At 44.7% G+C, this 21,033-nt stretch overlaps 1 protein-coding gene across 1 annotated transcript in view; it reads left to right on the forward strand.

The window, feature by feature from the left end:
- The window catches only part of LOC126234877 (monocarboxylate transporter 12-like), a 184,539-nt gene that overhangs the window by 152,301 nt on the left and 11,205 nt on the right, over positions 1-21,033 (forward strand). Inside the window, exon 6 of the mRNA XM_049943618.1 lies at positions 13,825-14,031. Coding sequence (XP_049799575.1) covers positions 13,825-14,031 — 207 coding nt within the window. The remainder of the gene's footprint in view (positions 1-13,824; positions 14,032-21,033) is intronic.

Here is a 21,033-nt window from a genome sequence, read left to right on the forward strand (position 1 = left end):
TAGTTAGGTTTAAGTAGTTCTAAGTTCTAGGGGACTGATGACCACAGCAGTTGAGTCCCATAGTGCTCAGAGCCATTTGAACCATTTTTTTTTTTTGGCTGTTCGGAAAGTAAGAACCGATGGGTTGCGAAATGAGAACCACAGTCAAAATCAAAATTTTTTTATTCTCAATAGTCAGCCTCACCTCCCGCTACCTCTCTAAATAATCGCCTCTCCGAGTTAGACATTTGTCGTGGCGTTGTACAAACTTTCCAATACTCACGTCACAGAAAGCAGCCGCCTGTGCTTTCCGCCAATTCTCTGCGCTGGTATGCCTTTCGTTGTTTGTGCCAAAATGTTGTGTTTGTAGCCAGCGTTTCGTGTGAGCAGAGATGAACAACGGAGGGAGCCAATGAAAGGCTGTGTTGTCGATGCTCAAACACTTCTCATCCACAACGCTGCGGGGGCGTCTTCATTGCCCCTGTAGGATGTGGATTAAAAGAGAGAAACGCATGACATCTATGTTATGTGGGCTGCATAGCTTCAGGCGAAATCTCTCAGCAGATCCACGTACTTGGTGGAAGACACTTTTGTAGGCATGCGCTCTGAACTGAAAAGAGCGACGTGAAGCGATCGACTGGAACATTCAAGACACTGAGCAACACATCTATGCAAAGTTCTATCGGATTTTCACAGTGGTTTTCACAGTGGTTTTCATTTTGCGCCTAATCGGACCTTACTTTCCGAATACGCCTCGCATAAGTGGCGACCGTAAAAAACCTTGCAAAAATCCTGTTTTTTCACATAAAATTTGAATATAGATAGAAATTCGAAAGCAAGTTTTTAGTTTTATCGCAAGAATTCACACTGTTTATGCGCGTTCTGTTCACGTAACAATTATTTTTATATGCTACATTTACCTCCCATCTCCACAACAGGTAAAGATTACTGGATAAATTCGTATTTTCTCTTTCACAGTTTATCTACGTTAGTGCAAATTTGAACTTATTCGTAGAGGTTTAAGGTATAGAAGTGGCACGCTTCAAAAACGTTCCAGAGAAACGTGCTTTTTCACGTATTTGCTCGCAAAATCCGAGCGAGGGACATACAAATTGTGTCATTAGCTAAACATTAATTTCGGCCTGCTTAACTATTTCTAGAGGAATTAATGGATTCGTACAAATTTCCTGGCGACAGCTCTGGTTCGTCGTTCAAATGTTGCTTAATATACTAACACATAGATACGGTAAGACATATGTTCCAAAGGTGGTAAAAATGGCCGTTGGTCCGAGCTAAGCAAAAACTTTTCATTCCATGGCCCTAGCTCAAACAGGAACTGAGCGCCCCCCCCCCCCCCCCTGCTCCCATCACCCATTCACCACACGGAACCACGATTCCGCTCGCGGCCTTCTCAATATAATTATATGTTACAGCAGTTCCGCGCTGTAATGATGGTGCATAGTAGATACAGCTTTTAAAATGTCGCACGCTCAGCCACATTGCAACCGGCAAATGCCCGAGCACGAAGTACTTTACCGCGGTGTGAGTAGGAGGTTGGCGGAATTCTGTTTTGACGTTGGTAACATGATTTGTTCGTTGTGTCAATGTCCACGGTCTCTGATCTGTATGTAGTGTCAGAGATTTCTTTGCTTGGAATACGTTTATGTATAGGTTCACAACTGTAGTGTAAATTATTGAAATAAATTCGTCTGTCATCAAAGAGGTAACCTGGAGCTATTCAGTTATTATCATCGCTGGTTGTGCTTCATTTTCTTTGTATTTTAAAGTTGGCACTGTTAAATTGAAGTACATTTGTAGGGGTACTTAGTTCATCAAGGTGATTGGCATGATTAAACAGTAAATTGAAAATTATGAACTAATTATTCTTCAGTTACTTGTGTGTATTAATTTTGATTTTGCAGCATAAATATAGCTTCAGAATATCAGTAGAAAAGCACTGTTAAAATAATATTCAAAGTACACGTATGTGAGGTTGACTTATTACATACTCATATTACTACTTTTTGAGTTGAATAACATGACTGTTCTCAAACAGGATTTAGAAACACATTGATCAGAAGTGTTTATCTCTCCCCTCCACTTCTTTCGCCTTCAACATTCACCGAATATGAATGCTCGCTTTCTTCCCACTGTGGGCTCTACGTTTGTTAAGGTCCGATCAGTGGCCAAATGGAAACCACAGTGAAAATCTGATGAAGATTTGCACAGTTGTGGTGGTCATTGTCTCTTGTACGCCTGTCTATAACGTCAGGTAGCACTTTACAGTTCTGAGTGCACAGTGTGCGCATAAATGTGTCTACAAAATACTGTCTCCCGCCGAGTATGAGTGCCTGCTTAAAGATTTGTCTGATTTCATGCAGCCTACAGGCCCATATAACGTAACTGTTGTGCATTACCTTCTTCGAGACAATTCTCGTCCGCACATTGCAGGGGCAATGAAAACTCTCCAACAGCGTTTTTGATGGGAAGTGTTTGATCACCTACCATACAGCTCAGACTTGTCTCCCTCTGAGTTTCATTTCTGCTCACACGAACCGCTGGCTACCAAGACAACATTTTGGCACAGACGAGCTGCAGACCAGCATAGAGAATTGGCGGAAAGCACGGGCGTCTGTCACCTATGACGAAGGTACTAGAAAGTTGATACGCTATGACAAATGTCTGAAACGGAGCGGCGACTATGTGGAGAAGTAGCTAGAATGTGTAGCTAACTGCTGCAAATAAACCATTTTTTGATGTTCACTGTAGTTTCTATTTCGCGATCGATTGGTCCTTAACAAACGAATAGCTCTAGTACTTCGCACTCAGGCATTAGGCGGATGAAGTGGGGCGAAGCGAGTGACAAACAGCCGGTACACGCGAAGTTTAAAGGCTGTTCATTCAAAAAGACAAAGCTGCATGCTACGAGAATTATGGCACAAATTTTCGCACAGGTTCGATTTCTGGATCTGGTATCTTGCAAGAGTTCTTTTTTCGCCTTAGAATACGAGGTTAAATTAGTAATGTTTCCTTGTAAGTTCTGAAGTTTCGGTGAGTTAAATTTTGTTCCAAAACAATGATTCACACTACACTTGCTCTTGAAGAGCAGCCAGTTTGTATGAAGTTCATTTCACAGTATATTTTATATCAATGGTGTCAGTTAAATAAACTAAATGAGCTAACCAAAAAACAGTTCATACATCGTTAAAAGGACCCTAATGACTCATGAGAAACCCTACAATAAGCAGTACATTCGTAGAGCAGTTACGAGTAAGATCTAGGGATTATTCTAGAAGGAAGACAGAAATTTCTAGCCCTTGCAAAATAACCAGGAATAAAGCAACTGCAGTTACTATTAATATAGTGCAAAATAAATTTAGACTGCCGTTGTATTTCATAAGAATATGCTATGAATATATATGGTGTCCCAGGAGGATATAACAGGAAAGATCATTCGAAACAAAAAAAAACTAGTAAACGTGAAAATGCATACCTTAAGAGCTAAGAGTACTTTTTCATCTTCGCTACTGTGCATTTCATCTCTCCTCTGGCGCAAGTGCTCGTAACTCTTGAGGCACGAGTTTCGGAGCCAATGTTAAGTCGACAATTTTTTCTTAGTTTGGACAATACTACCACCACCCAAAATATGGTGAGCAAAGAGCTTGCTGTAGAAGAGATTTGTTTCACAGTATCGAAAATGAAGTGTTCACATCTGTTAAGGTATACAGTTTAGAGTTCATGTTTACTGGACGTTTTTGTTTCTATGATTGTTCCTGTCGTAATCCTTAAATATTGACGATTCCTCTTGGGTCACCCAATATTTTAGCAGGCATACTGACATATGGAGCACGAATATGGGCCCGCACATTGAGGATATCATTGATCTAGGTAAGAATAAGATTGCTAAGAAGAATAATGAAAAGCTTAACTGGAGCAAAGCAGAGTGGCGATACGGTTAACTGGAGAGTTTAGTTTGGTATCTACAGATGCTGTCATGATTCTTGGAATCTGTCCAATGGATTTTATCATACGTTACAGAAGTTTACTGTACTGGTTAAGAAAAAGGTCCTGATAGAAAAGAAAAACCACTGTAGGAGAATATGCAGACAGTAAGTTGGAAATAATGAATAACTTGTTAATAGAACGGCGAGCATCCCGGAAGAGCAGTACTAGTGGGAAACGAATATATGAAATATTTACAAATGTTCAAGAAATGTTGTTAATGAGCGATATGTACTCATCATGAGGGGTGGCTCATTTTATAAATGGACACGATACATACGTAACTACCTAATTGAAGAAGATAAACAAAAGAGAAAGTGGTGTTTGTTTTTGTAGGCTGGCAGGGACTCGGGAACTCGTCATCATCCAATGTGAACTATTTTGAAACAACAGTGTCTATAAGAGAGGTAGAGACAGAGGATTATATGAGATACTAAACAGATAAGCTATAAAGGTGTTCTGGAACTGTACTTGGAGAGACAAGAATCAGCCACAAGAATACAATAGGAACCACAGCCAGCACAAGTGGGATAACATCAAGGCACCTCTAGGACAGGACGAATAGCATCTATGATGCCTGGGAAAGACTTAGATACTATCCAATAGGAGCAGCTGTATTTAAATACACTCCTGGAAATTGAAATAAGAACAACGTGTATTCATTGTCCCAGGAAGGGGAAACTTTATTGACACATTCCTGGGGTCAGATACATCACACGATCACACTGACAGAACCACAGGCACATAGACACAGGCAACAGAGCATGCACAATGTCGGCACTAGTACAGTGTATATCCACCTTTCGCAGCAATGCAGGCTGCTATTCTCCCATGGAGACGATCGTAGAGATGCTGGATGTAGTCCTGTGGAACGGCTTGCCATGCCATTTCCACCTGGCGCCTCAGTTGGACCAGCGTTCGTGCTGGACGTGCAGACCGCGTGAGACGACGCTTCATCCAGTCCGAAACATGCTCAATGGGGGACAGATCCGGAGATCTTGCTGGCCAGGGTAGTTGACTTACACCTTCTAGAGCACGTTGGGTGGCACGGGATACATGCGGACGTGCATTGTCCTGTTGGAACAGCAAGTTACCTTGCCGGTCTAGGAATGGTAGAACGATGGGTTCGATGACGGTTTGGATGTACCGTGCACTATTCAGTGTCCCCTCGACGATCACCAGTGGTGTACGGCCAGTGTAGGAGATCGCTCCCCACACCATGATGCCGGGTGTTGGCCCTGTGTGCCTCGGTCGTATGCAGTCTTGATTGTGGCGCTCACCTGCACGGCACCAAACACGCATACGACCATCATTGGCACCAAGGCAGAAGCGACATCATCGCTGAAGACGACACGTCTCCATTCGTCCCTCCATTCACGCCTGTCGCGACACCACTGGAGGCGGGCTGCACGATGTTGGGGCGTGAGCGGAAGACGGCCTAACGGAGTGCGGGACCGTAGCCCAGCTTCATGGAGACGGTTACGAATGGTCCTCGCCGATACCCCAGGAGCAACAGTGTCCCTAATTTGCTGGGAAGTGGCGGTGCGGTCCCCTACGGCACTGCGTAGGATCCTACGGTCTTGGCGTGCATCCGTGCGTCGCTGCGGTCCGGTCCCAGGTCGACGGGCACGTGCACCTTCCGCCGACCACTGGCGACAACATCGATGTACTGTGGAGACCTCACGCCCCACGTGTTGAGCAATTCGGCGGTACGTCCACCCGGCCTCCCGCATGCCCACTATACGCCCTCGCTCAAAGTCCGTCAACTGCACATACGGTTCACGTCCACGTTGTCGCGGCATGCTACCAGTGTTAAAGACTGCGATGGAGCTCCGTATGCCACGGCAAACTGGCTGACACTGACGGCGGCGGTGCACAAATGCTGCGCAGCTAGCGCCATTCGACGGCCAACACCGCGGTTCCTGGTGTGTCCGCTGTGCCGTGCGTGTGATCATTGCTTGTACAGCCCTCTCGCAGTGTCCGGAGCAAGTATGGTGGGTCTGACACACCGGTGTCAATGTGTTCTTTTTTCCATTTCCAGGAGTGTATTTAAATTGGCAGATGTTGCCTTTGAGCTTCACTTCGTGGTGGGAGAAAAAGATTAAGAAATCGTCATTTTTTCTGTTTTTCCGTCGTTCCTTAGTTCCATCAGAATTCATGGAGGTATGTTCCGTCCATGCGACTAATTGAAGGCAGTTTGTTTATTGGCATACGCTTTTCGCTTCTTGTTTTGCGAAGGATCTTCAGTGACCTGTAATACATGGTTTTTTTGTACATACAATAAACGTATTATGTGTTAGTTACAATATGTTACATTTTGTCGTGTTTTTTCTTTTTGTAGGTTAGAATCAACTTTCGTTGCGCAAATTTCGTGACGTGAAATTATTCCAGCGCAGCTAGCCAATATGTGTGGTCCTTGGAATGTGTTCGCTAGTCTCCATGGGCCTCCTTTGACCCACATTTGATTCAACACATCGCAAATATATTACTTGTTCTTTATATTTTGTGTTGCGTTTTCGGTAGGTAGTGTTGGCAAGTGTCACTGTGTGCATAACATTCGTCCTTTGTTTCTGTTGTGTGTGTGGTTTGATATTTTCATTTGCTGTGTGTGTGTGTGCGTTCTCCCCAGAATTTACAAGCAACAGACAAACTAGATAAATACCAAGGAGCAGGTATATACCAGTTAGAGTGTATCTGGCGACGACAGGTAGGAAATTCAAAGCTAGATGCAAAGAACATATAAGAAGTTAGAAATATGAAAATAGCCGTTCTGCCTTCACGGAACACCTGATGAAACATGGACACGAACCATCCAGCATGGAACATGACATGACAGTTATTAGAGTGAATAATCACATCAAAAGACTTGTGACATTACAAGAAAACTTTAACATACAAAGAGCAACTGCAATGAGAAAGACGATACTCAGAGACCAAATCTATATAAACAATTGTCTGATCATGATAGCCACTAAAATAATAACAAACATGGATCTGGAACATAACCAGAATAGATAATTAATCAATCTTCCTCCCCATCCCTTTGTCTCTCTTTCTCTCTCTCTCTCTCTCTCTCTCTCTCTGTCTCTCTCTCTCTCTCTCTCTCTCTCACACACACACACACACACACACACACAATAAAAGAACATATCAAACCACAAACACACACAACACAAACAAAAGGCGAATGATAAACACACAGTGACTGTTGTCAACACTACACACCGAGAACACAATACAAAATATAAAGTGCAGGTGATGTATGCGATGTGTTGCATCAAACATGAGTGAAAGAATTCAGGAAATAGGCCAACTGGAGCATATAGACTAATGAATACGTCTCCAGGAATGCTCATAAGGGCTAACATCGCTGGAAACCGTAAGTAACAAAAAATGGCTCTGAGCACTATGGGACTTAACTTCTGAGGTCATCAATCCACTAGAACTTAGAACTACTAAAACCTAACTAACCTAAGGACATCACACACATCCATGCCCAAGGCAGGATTCGAACTGCCCAAGGCAGGATTCGAACCTGCGACCGTAGCGGTTGCGCGGTTCCAGACTGTAGCGCCTAGAACCGCTTGGCGACTCCGGCCGGAAGTAAGTAGCACCCAACGATAATTTCACATCACGAAATTTGTGCTGCAAACGTTGATTATAACTGAAAAAGCAAGAGAGAAGCACGACAAAATGTAACATAGTAACATATTGTAACTACTACATAATACGTTTATGGTAAGTATAAAAAAACATGTTTTACAGGCCACAGAAGACGCTTCTCAAATAAAAGAAGTGAAATGTGTATAGCAATAAAAAAACTGCCTTCAGTTAGTTGCATCGACGGAAAATACTTCACACGAAGATTTGAAAGCATGTGCATCAAAAAATGAAATTTTGTGCTTAATTTCACAATTTTAATCCGCTGTGTATCTAAGTTGCAGGTGATAGATATACACTCCTGGAAATTGAAATAAGAACACCGTGAATTCATTGTCCCAGGAAGGGGAAACTTTATTGACACATTCCTGGGGTCAGATACATCACATGATCACACTGACAGAACCACAGGCACATAGACACAGGCAACAGAGCATGCACAATGTCGGCACCAGTACAGTGTATATCCACCTTTCGCAGCAATGCAGGCTGCTATTCTCCCATGGAGACGATCGTAGAGATGATGGATGTAGTCCTGTGGAACGGCTTGCCATGCCATTTCCACCTGGCGCCTCAGTTGGACCAGCGTTCGTGCTGGACGTGCAGACCGCGTGAGACGACGCTTCATCCAGTCCGAAACATGCTCAATGGGGGACAGATCCGGAGATCTTGCTGGCCAGGGTAGTTGACTTACACCTTCTAGAGCACGTTGGGTGGCACGGGATACATGCGGACGTGCATTGTCCTGTTGGAACAGCAAGTTCCCTTGCCGGTCTAGGAATGGTAGAACGATGGGTTCGATGACGGTTTGGATGTACCGTGCACTATTCAGTGTCCCCTCGACGATCACCAGTGGTGTGCGGCCAGTGTAGGAGATCGCTCCCCACACCATGATGCCGGGTGTTGGCCCTGTGTGCCTCGGTCGTATGCAGTCCTGATTGTGGCGCTCACCTGCACGGCGCCAAACACGCATACGACCATCATTGGCACCAAGGCAGAAGCGACTCTCATCGCTGAAGACGACACGTCTCCATTCGTCCCTCCATTCACGCCTGTCGCGACACCACTGGAGGCGGGCTGCACGATGTTGGGGCGTGAGCGGAAGACGGCCTAACGGAGTGCGGGACCGTAGCCCAGCTTCATGGAGACGGTTGCGAATGGTCCTCGCCGATACCCCAGGAGCAACAGTGTCCCTAATTTGCTGGGAAGTGGCGGTGCGGTCCCCTACGGCACTGCGTAGGATCCTACGGTCTTGGCGTGCATCCGTGCGTCACTGCGGTCCGGTCCCAGGTCGACGGGCACGTGCACCTTCCGCCGACCACTGGCGACAACATCGATGTACTGTGGAGACCTCACGCCCCACGTGTTGAGCAATTCGGCGGTACGTCCACCCGGCCTCCCGCATGCCCACTATACGCCCTCGCTCAAAGTCCGTCAACTGCACATACGGTTCACGTCCACGCTGTCGCGGCATGCTACCAGTGTTAAAGACTGCGATGGAGCTCCGTATGCCACGGCAAACTGGCTGACACTGACGGCGGCGGTGCACAAATGCTGCGCAGCTAGCGCCATTCGACGGCCAACACCGCGGTTCCTGGTGTGTCCGCTGTGCCGTGCGTGTGATCATTGCTTGTACAGCCCTCTCGCAGTGTCCGGAGCAAGTATGGTGGGCCTGACACACCGGTGTCAATGTGTTCTTTTTTCCATTTCCAGGAGTGTACATTACACATAAACGTAGTATACCATTAATTTAATCTCATACAAAAACTCTAAATAATAATGTACAACATGTGACAACACGTATGGATGCAAATAAAAGAAGAACCAAAGCCGAACCACGCCAGGTCACTGTTCCCCATAATTTCGGCTAGAAATGGGAAACATGAGAACGGTGTCCCGTTCCGCAAGCAGCCTTCTAGAGTTGTGGAAGCAGAGAGTCCCTTGAGGACACGTGGTGAACACAATGTATCAGCTGAACGCAAGACGTGATTGGTTCACGTAATCTGCAAACTAGGTATTATGATGTACGTCATAGCACTAAAACTAAATTAAGAAAGTGAGTTTTATGGAGGAAAAATGTATGTGGTATAGAATGCCGGGTAGCGCCTTAGGGAACCAGCACGGAGAAGACTATGATTTCGTAAAGCAAAATTACTGCGGGCTGATACCAGGATCAGATGATAATTTTCGTTTCGAATTAATCTGAAATTTCTGTGAGGTAGACGGTTTTCATGGCTACAATTTATAATTAAAATATTTTCTTATGTTTTAAGTAACACACGAGCGATTTTGTTTTGCTTCTAGGCTGTAGACACACATATGACATCCAACGAACAAATAAATAACGATCTCATCCTGCAGTCTATCAAAAGGGTATTGAGAATACACAATTGCAATGTGATTAAAAAGTTTGATTTTTACACAGTACATAGTACAAATCTGATGAAGATGTCTGAGCAATTTCTTCTGTAATAATACTTTGGAATCGCCAAAGGACTCTTTGGACATTCAGTATAATGAAGTATTCTCGTCGAATTCGAATGAAATCCCAAGCCATCGATGAGTGCTTCCATCATCGCCAACAGAGGACATGTCCGACTCTCCTGAAACAGATGAGCCTCCCACTTTTCGCATGGTCGATGGCACCCATTTGGCTGCATTTTATCCGAATTTGACGCGGTAAGAGTAGCCACAACATTTTACTCAAGGACTCCATCGCAGAAGGTAACATAGCCATCCAGTATTATAAGTCCGACGTCGGTGCTAAGAATGTTATGCACCAGTCTTCAAATGTGTGATATTTTTACCACGACATGTTTCGGGACTACAGTATTCCATTATTAAGTGCTTACACCTTTTATGCCGCCAGGGCCCGCCAAAAATAAAAGCCAGCAGCAATCATGCGCTGTTAAACTTAAAACTCTTCCCAGAACATATCATGTTAGCGTGTTATACACTGATGTGATAAAAAGTAACGGGATAGCGATATGCACATGTACAGATGGCGGTAGTATCGCGTACAGAAGGTATAAAAGGGCAATGCATTTGGCGGAGCTTTCAATTGTGTTCAAGTGCTTCATGTGAAAAAGTTTCCGTCGTCATTGTCGCCGCACGACGGGTATTAACAGACTTTGAACGTGGTATGGCAGTTGGAACTAGAGGCATGGGGCATTTCATTTTGGAAATCGTTAGGGAATTCAATTTTGCGAGATCCACAGTGTCAACAGTGTGCCCACAATATCAAATTTCAGACGTTACCTCTATCGATGGGCAACACAGTGGCCGACAGCCTTCAGGTGCAGACCGAGAGAAGCGGCGTTTGCGTAGTTATCAATGCTAACAGACAAGCACGTTGCGTGACATAACCACAGAAATCTATGTGAGACTTTCGACGAATACAGGGCGACGAAATTTGGCGTTAAACGTGCTATTTCAGCAGGTGACCGTCTCGATTGTCTTTGCTAATAGCTCGACATCTCCTACTGCGCCTCCTGGGCTCATGATCATATCGGTTGGCTCCTAGACGGCAGAGAAACAGTGTCCTGGTCAGATGAGTCCCGATTTCAGTTGGTAAACTCTGGGCGTAGGTTTCGAGTTTGTGCAGATCCAGAGAAGCCATGGACCCAAGTTGTCAACAAGATACTGCTTAAACTGGTGGTGGCGCCATAATGGTGTGAGCTGTGTTTAAGTGGAATGGACTGGGTCATCTGGTCTCTGACTGGAAATGGCTATGTTCGGCTATTTGGAAACCATTTGCTGATGTTCGTAGACTTTTGTTCCAAAACAGCGATGGAATCCTTCTGGATGACAGAGTGCCTTGACATCGGGCCACAATTGTTCGCTATCGATTTCAAGAGCATTCTGGACAGTTCGGTCAAGTGCTCTGGCCACCAAGATCGCCTGACATGAATCCCACCGAAAATTTACGGAACATAATCGTCAGGTCAGTTCATCCACAAAATCCCGCCCAACAACACTTTCGGAATTATGGACTGCTAGAGAGGCCTCGCCGCAGTGGTCAGTGGTTAACCTGTTCCCGTCAGACCACCGAAGTTAAGCGCTGTCGGGCTAGGCTAGCACTTGGATGGGTGACCATCCTGTCTGCCGAGCGCTGTTGGCAACTGGGGTGCACTCAGTCCTTGTGAGGCAAACGGAGGAGCTACTTGACTGAGATGTAGCGGCTCTGGTCTCGTAAACTGACACACGGCCAGGAGAGCGGTGTGCTGACCACTTGCCCATCCTTATCAGCATCCTTTGATGCCTGTGGGCTTAGGATGACACAGTAGCCGCTCGGTACCGTTGGGCTTTCATGACCTGTTCGGGCGGAGTTTACTTTAGCTTTTTAGAGAGGTAGCATGGGTCAGTATTTCTGCAGGGGACTTCCAACGACTGGTTGACTGCATGTCACCTCGAGTTTCTGCACCACGCTGTTCAAAACGAGGTCCGACACAGTATTTGGAGATGTCCCATTACTTGTCAACTCAGTGTAATCTCAGAGCTCAGTTGTAAACTGTAAAGCTATAAGTACTTAATGACTGTGTAATGTGGACTGGAAACATATTGACCTTTTGACAACTAGTGCGTAACATTCTTACTACCGATTGAAGACACAGTTGTACTATGGCTTCACAGCATATAAATACACTACAGGCCATTAAAATTGCTACACCACGAAGATGACGTGCTACAGATGGGAAATTTAACCGAAAGGAAGAAGATGGTGTGATATGCAAATGAGTAGCTTTTCAGAGCATTCACACAAGGTTGACGCCGGTGTCGATACCTACAACGTGCTGAAATGTGAAAAGTTTCCAATCGATTTCTCATACACATACAGCAGTTTACCGGCGCTGCCTGGTGAAACGTTGTGATGCCTCGTGAAAAGAGGAGAAATGCGTACCATCATGTTTCCAACTTTGATAAAGGTCGGATTGTAGCCTATCGAGATAGCGGTTTATCGTATCGCGACATTGCTGCTCCCGTTGGTCGAGATCCAATGACTGTTAGCAGAATATGGAATCGGTGGGTTCACGGAACGCCGTGCTGGATCCCAACGGCCCCGTATCACTAGCAGTCGAGATGAAAGGCATCTTATGCGCATGGCTGTAACGGATCGTGCAGCCACGTCTCATCCCTGAGTCAACAGATGGGGACGTTTGCAAGACAACAACCATCTGCACGAACAGTTCGACGACGATTGCAGCAGAATGGACTACCTGCTCGGAGACCATGGCTGCGGTTATCCTTGATGCTGCATCACAGACAGGAGCGCCTGCGATGGTGTACTCAACGACGAACCTGGGTGCACGAATGGCAAAACGTCATTTCTTCTGATGAATACAGGTTCTGTTTACAGCATCATGATGGTCGCATCCGTGTTTGGCGACAGCGCGGTGAACGCACATTGGAAGCGTGTATTCGTCATCGCCATACTGGCGTATCACCCGGCGTGATGATATGGGGTAGCATTGGTTACACGTCTCGGTCACCTCTTGTTCGCATTGACGGCACTTTGAACAGTTACATTTCAGATGTGTTACGAACCGTGGCTCTATCCTTCATTCGATCCCTGCGAAACCCTACATTTCAGCAGGATAATGCACGACCGCATGTTGCAGGTCCTGTACGGGCCTTTCTGGATACAGAAAATGTTCGACTGCTGTCCTGACCAGCACATTCTCTAGATATCTCACCAATTGAAAACGTCTGGTCAATGGTGGCCGAGCTACTGGCTCGTCACGATACGCCATTCACTACTCTTGATGAACTGTGGTATCGTGTTGAGGCTGCATGGGCAGCTGTACCTGTACACACCATCCAAGCTCTGTTTGACTCAATGCCCAGGCGTATCAAGGCCGTTATTAGGGCCAGAGGTGGTTGTTCTAGGTATTGATTTCTCAGGATCTATGCACCCAAATTGCGTGAAAATGTAATCACATGTCAGTTCTAGTATAATATATTTGTCCAATGAATAACCGTTTATCATCTGCATTTCTTCTTGGTGCAGCAATTTTAATATCCAGTAGTGTAGTTACATGCTTTACCTTCCTATCGTGTATGCAACAAAAACAGTAATGCACAGTACTTCCTTATGATCTTTAGCCAGTGCTACGTTTATAAGAGTTGTATGAAGTACTATTGTTTCGTGAATGCCTGACGGCACGGTAATTCCAATGTTTACAGGAGTGTCGCTGCTGGCGCTGGGCTCAGTGGAGGGCTACCACGGCTACGTGCTGATCGTGTGGCTGTACGGCGTCTGCCTGGGCGGCTTCGTCTACTCGTTCAAGGTGTTCGCCATGGAGTGCGTGCGCTCCCGCTACTTTGCGCGCGCCTGGGGCTTCGTGCAGGGCGCCGAGGCGGTGCCGCTGCTGGTCGGCGTGCCCGTCACCGGTAAAAACGGGGTTCAGTTTTTTTGTTGTTGTTGTAAAACATGTCGATGTCTTTGTAGTACAGAAAGTACGATTCGTGTTTTTTAAGTAAGGTCCGTTTTGTTGTAAACACTAGTAATTCGCGCGCATACCGCAACGAGCACTTGCGTCGTCTACCGGCATGCCTCGGGAACAACTGTGCTCAGTTTCAGCTCTGTAGCTAACCTGTATGGTTCTGTTCTGTGCTTTCAATATGTTTAAGATTATCAACTCGCCCGCTGCGTGTGAGGTTCGCTCAGTGATACGGTTTTTGTCAGCACGGAAACTGTCTGCTGCAGAAATTCAGCGACAGATTTGCGAAGTGTACGGTGATACTGTTATGACTGACAGCTAAGCGCATAAGTGGCTATGAGAATTCAAAGGTGGCCGTGACAACGTCCATGATGAGGACCGCTCCGATCACCCTTCTTTGATTACAGATGATTTGGTGGCTTCAGTCGAAGCGAGGGCTCGTGAGAACAGGCGCTTTACAAAAACAGGTCTCTCACGAATTTTCTGACGTGTCGAGATCAGTGCTTTACAACATTGGTTCTGAACACCTAAACTTTAGGAAACTGTGCTCGCATTGGGTCCCAAAACTCCTAACAGAGGACCACTAAAATCAAAGATACTAGTGTGTGGTGAAGTTCTTGACTCGTTATCACGAAGAAGGGTCACGGTTTCTTGAGTCAGATCGTAGCTGGAGACGAAACATGGATTTCGCATATCACGCCCGAATTGAAGCAACACGGAATGGAATGGAGACACATACACTCGCCTGTAAAGGTGAAGGCCAAACAGACTCTGTCCCCGCGCAAAAACATGACGTCGGTGTTTTGGGATAGGCATGGTGTTTTGTTGGTCGACTTCATGCAACGAGGAACCACTGTCAATGCAGAAGCATACTGCCAAACCCTGAGAAAGCTACGCAGAGAGATTCAAAACAAAAGACGTGGCATGCTGACAAAGGGAATTGTTCTTCTCCATGACAATGCAAGACCTCACAGTGCAGGCCGCGATTTATTGGACAGTTTTGACTGGGAAATTTTAGACCACCCACCCTACAGTCCTGATCTTGCGCCGAGCGATTACCATCTGTTCCTCCAGCTCAAACAACACCTCAGTGGCAGCTGTTACAATGATGACGACGACGTGAAAACGGCAGTGGACTCTTGGTTATCGGAGCAGGCCGCAAGTTTTTATGAAGAGGGTATCTTAAAATTGGTTTGGAGGTATGATAAGTGTTTGAACAAACTTGGCAACTATGTCGAAAAATATTGAAGTATGTACTTTCTGAAAATAAATTTACTTTTTTGAAATAACCTTTTGTTGTGTACTTATGCTCAAACTGACCTTACTTAAAAAAAACAAGCCTCGTATATAAATCTTAGATTACAACAAATATTCGTGTTTTTTATTTCTTAAATTTTCTTAAGTATAAGAAATTCTGTCTTTGTTAACTGTAACGATTTCTGCGTAACATTACAATAATATATTCCTCTGTAAACACCCTACACTGAGGTGACAAGAGTCATGGCATACCTCCTAGTATTCGTGTCGGGCCTCGTTTTGCCCGATGTAGTGCAGCAACTCGACGTGGCATGCAGATACATTGAGCCATGCTGCAACTGTAGCCGTCCATATTGCGAAACAGCTGCCGATGCAGGATTTTGTGTTCGAAGTGACCTCTGGATTATGTCTCATAAATGATCGACGGGATGGACGTCGGGATATCTGGGTGACCAAAATATTTGCACGAATTGTCCAGAATGTTCTTCAAACCAATCGTGAACAGCTGTGGCCCGGTGAAGTGGCGCATCTTTGTTTCGACACATGAAGCCCATGGTCTCGAAATAGCCGAACTTATAATTTCTAGTCAATGATCGGTTCAGTTGGATCAAAGAACTCAACCCTTTCCATGAAATCACAGCCCATATAATTACAGAGTCATCACCAGCTTGCACAGTGCCTTGTTGACAACTTCGGCCCATGTCTTCGTGGGATCTGTGCAACACTCCAACATTACCATTAATTCTTTCTAACTGAAGACAGGACTCATCTGCCCAGGCCACGGTTTTCCAGTCGTCCAGGGTCCAGACGATATGGTCACAAGTACAGGAGAGGCGCTGTAGGCGATGTCGCGCTGTTAGCAAAACCACTCGCGTGGGTCATCTGCTGCCATAGCCCATTACCGCCAAATTTTGCCGCACTGTCCTGACGGATACGTTTCTCCGACGTCCCACATTGATGGTTTCTGAGTCTGTTTCATCCTTTGTTGCTGGTCTGGCAGCACTGGCAGCTGTATGCAAACGCCGTTGCTCTCGTTCGTTAAGTGAAGGCCATCGGCAACTGCGTCATCCGTGGTGAGAGGTATGCCTGAAATTTAATATTCTCGGCACACTCTTGGCGTTGTGGGTCTTGGGATATTGGATTCCTAACGAATTTCGAAATGGAATGCCCCGTTTGTCTTGCTCTAATATCCGTACCGCTCTGAACGTCTGTTAATTTCCGTCATGTCGCCATAATAGGGTCACATGAACCACCTGAGTACAAATGACAGCTCCTCCAATGCAATGCTTTTTCGTAATTTGTGTACGCGTTACAATCGCCATGTGCACATCTGCATGACTTTTGTCACCTCAGTGTATACAGGGTGACTCACTAACTATTGCCACCTAGGAAAACTCCGAAAGTATGACAGCAGCTGAAAAGTTTCTGGGAAAAATGTTGCATGGGAAAACGGGGGCCATAATACGACGTTGGTTTTTTGGTGCTAGGTGGGGTCGCGTCAGAGATATGAAGGTCAACTTTGTTTTTTTAAATGGGATGCTATAGTATGGTACTTATTTTCTGATAGCGGCTATCGACACGAATCCAAGGATGTTTAAAAGTAAGGTCTTTCAAGGTCAACGAAGCTCAAAAAGATGGCGTGAATGTCCATTTACAGAAGGTTGTCGAAGTGATGACAATTGGTATCAATGCAATGCTGCAATCTTCTTAGCACGGATTGAGTGGTATTCCTTAACACTTCGGCACTTTTCGAAGCACGTGCTCTGACAATTCTCTCTCGCATATCGTGCAAATAGTAAATATTCGCCGAATACGGCGTATCCATCTAACGTGCCAATGACATGTAAACACCATTCGACGGTTTCATAATGCAACATTAATAGGAACGGTAAGACTAGTATCGTCGAATCAAGCGAATGTGAATGATGTATTCCCTCGAAGAACAAGTCGATATGCGTCTCATTTACGGAGAATGCCAACGAAATTCAGTGAGAGCTAGAGACTTCCTCAACGCAATCATCCTACAAGTCGTACATTTAAATATGTGTATGATAAATAGAGAACAACTGGATCTTTAACGCATCGGAAACAGATCCAGCAGAGGAAAGTTACTTATGAGGAAATGGAAATTGGTACTCTTGCCACTGTGGTTCGAGATTCTTGTGTTAGTTTGCGTCATATCGCAAGGGAATCTGGCATTAGCCAGAGTAGTGTTCCTCGTATTCTGCATCGCCATAAATATCATCCTTACCATATCAGTCTCCACCAAGAATTAACTGGAACGGGTTGTATGCTTCACATTGAATTCAGCCGAAGGGTTCAACCTCAGATTCAGAGGGATGACACATATATTAATATGATTTTATTTACTGACGAGGCTACATTCACGAACCATGGAAATGTTAATTTGCGTAACATCCGATATTGGGCAACTCAAATTCCATGTTGGCTGCGGCAGGTTTCACACCAAAAACCGTTGTCGGTGAATATACGGTCAGGGATTCTGGAGGTCAGAATTATAAGCACCTATTTCATCGAAGGAAATCTTAATGGTAGTAAGTACACCACATTCCTGCAAGAAACATTAGACCTGTTATTGGAAGAAATACTTTTAGGAACAAGGAATAGAACGTGGTATCAACACGATGGATGTAAGGCACATTTTTCGCTGATGGCTAGAAATTAGTTGCAGAGACAATTCCCATATCATTGGATTGGACGCCGAGGAGATGTATCGTGACCAGCTCGTTCGCCAGACTTGACACCCCTGGATTTTTTCTTGCTAGGGATTCGTAAAAGATATTGTTTATAAAGACGTTCTGACTACACCTGAAGATATGCGAGAGGGAATTGTCAGAGCATGTGCTTCATAAGTGCCGATGTGATAAGGAATGCCACTCGATCCCTGATAAGAAGATCGCATTGATACCAATGGTCATCACTTTGAACACCTTTTGTAAATGGACGTTTATGCCACTTTTGTGACCTTTGTGACATTCATAGACCTTACTGTTACACATTACTGGATTCGTCTCGATGGCCGCTATCAGAAAATAAGTACCAAACCATAGCATCCCATTTAAAAAAAAAAAAAAGAAAGAGAGAGAGAAAAAAGGTGGCCTTCTTATCTCTGAAGCGACGCCACCTTGCAACAAAAAACCAACGTCATATTATGGCCCCCGTTGTCCCATGCAACTTTTGTCCCACAAACTTTTCATCTCTCATCTCCTACCATACTTTCGGAGTTATTCTTGGTAGCAATAGTTAGTGACTCACCTTGTATATCATTGTCTGCTTCCTCTTCCTTATGTATCTGCATACGTTGTGAGTCACTTTGTCACTTTATGTGTAGTTGCGAGGTTCAGATGTCACTGACGATGACCTAAGAATCCTATACTAGTTCGTGAGAAAAGTTGGTTGGTTTGTTTGCGGGACAGACAGTGAGTTCATCGGTCTCATCGGATTAGGGAAGCACAGGGAAAGAAGTCAGCCGTGCCCTTTCAAAGGAACCATCCCGGCATTGGCCTGGAGCGATTTAGGGAAATCACAGAAAAACGAAATCATAATGGCCAGACGCGGGATTGAACCATCGTCCACCCGAATGCGAGTCAGTGTGCTAGCCACTGCGCCACCTGGCTCGGAAGAAATTATGAGGAGCAGTCAAATGAAAACGCGACAGGTGGAAAAGAAAGTAAACTGTATTATGGGAATCGCATGCGGAGAGATCGGGACCGTATGGAGGATGTGTAAGCGTTTCCCAGCGGAACTTCTGCACCGTAGACGGAACAACCTTGACAACGTGTTGGCGGGCTCACAGGAAGAACTGCACGCCAGGATACAATCCTGGTTCCGTAGGCAAGCGCAAATATTTTTCCATGAAGGCACTGACCGTCTTTTCTCACAGTGGGATAAATGTATTAACAGTACTCGCGATCACTTTTGAATGATGAACTTATTTACTTATCTTTCCGTCTGTCTCGTTTTCTTTTCACTGACCCTTATACAGGGAGGTTAAGGGTGTTGCAGGTTGGGTTGTGCTGAGAAATAGTTCTTAAGAAGAAAAAATTCGATTCATTTCACCGATTCCATGTTAAGCGGCTTTGAAATTAGGCAACCAGGCCGCTGCACACGCAAATTCAAACGGACTTCTAGAGACTGTGTCGTCAAACGCGTTCTTCGTTTGGTTTCCTAAAAGCGAACAAGAGAACTATACAAACACTGGACATGGGATGGTGGTAAGGATCGATACCGAGCCAAAGGCTGAGCACTCTCGTGCACTGTCATCTACGCTATGAGACCAATTTACATTAGTTTATCCGGCGGGCCACTTGAATATGCTCGCGCAAGGGCTTGATTAACTAACTTCAATGTCACTTAACTTGGAAACTGGGCAATGTATCGGAATTTTTCTTAACAATTATATCTCAGCACAATCTACCCTGCAGCACCCTTACGAGGTTTTCATGCTGTTTCTGGATACCTACGTATTAATAGGACATCAGGAAAGTGTTTCCAATTTGACAGTTTTGTCATGTTCTGTTAAAAACCTAGAAAAAAAATCGGATAATATTATTAGAAAGAAGGTTCTAACATGCTATTTTAGTGATCAGTCAGCCACACTTTTCTGAGCTTTCTATTTATCTTCGTTATCGACCAGGTAGAATCACGTAACAACTTCAGTTCCTCTTCCCATTTGTTTTTTCTTCTTTTCCAGCAGTCCTTGTTCTTCTCCAGATTTTGTCTTTTCCTTTCGTCTACCCACGTTGCTCCCAGTTTCTTATTTCCTTTGTCTAGAAAGCCTTCTAACTTTAGAATTTTATTCTTAAAAAGTTTGTTTGTGTTATTTACTATTCTTCGATGTTGTTTCTTCTTAATTCTTTTCTCGTTTATGTAAACCACGCTATTATCGATTTCTTTTCCAGATATACACTACAGAAATACATGTTTCGTAACCCTTGTTATTCATTCGCTGGAGGTGGCTAAACAAGATTAATCTTCGATTTATCATTACTTCTGGTACCGTCTATATATTTCCGTAGATCTCGTCGTTACTTATCATTTTACGCCGGCCGACGTGGCCGTGCGGTTAAAGGCGCTGCAGTCTGGAACCGCAAGACCGCTACGGTCGCAGGTTCGAATCCTGCCTCGGGCATGGATGTTTGTGATGTCCTTAGGTTAGTTAGGTTTAACTAGTTCTAAGTTCTAGGGGACTAATGACCTCAGCAGTTGTGTCCCATAGTGCTCAGAGCCATTTGAACCATTATCATTTTACAGTTACGTGTAGTTTGTATTCCACCCATTATTTAAATAGTAATCCACCTTTCTAGTACCTCAATTCTGTCCAATTTATAGTTCAGCACCAGGCTGTCACATGCATAAAAAATTCCGGTCTTACCACTATGTTATTGTCTTTTATTTTTATATTCTAGATACGCCTTTCTTGTTAGAAATATTTTTAATGAAACCACATATTCTTTTTCTTTCTATTTCTAATTTTTCTGGACTACTCTGTTTTGTAGTTTCCCCGAGATATTTAAATTTACAAGCTCGCTCTGTTTCACCTATAAGTGTATCTTTTTCCAGCAGAACTTTTGAAACCAGTTCAATTCACATTTGTTTCCAGATGATTGGAGTAACTACTTCTGTAGATTTTCTGAAAGTACTGAACGTTTATTATCCACAAATTCCAGACCCT

This window comes from Schistocerca nitens, chromosome 2 (genome assembly GCF_023898315.1).
Source record: "Schistocerca nitens isolate TAMUIC-IGC-003100 chromosome 2, iqSchNite1.1, whole genome shotgun sequence".
In the NCBI taxonomy this organism is placed as follows: Eukaryota; Metazoa; Arthropoda; class Insecta; order Orthoptera; family Acrididae; genus Schistocerca; species Schistocerca nitens.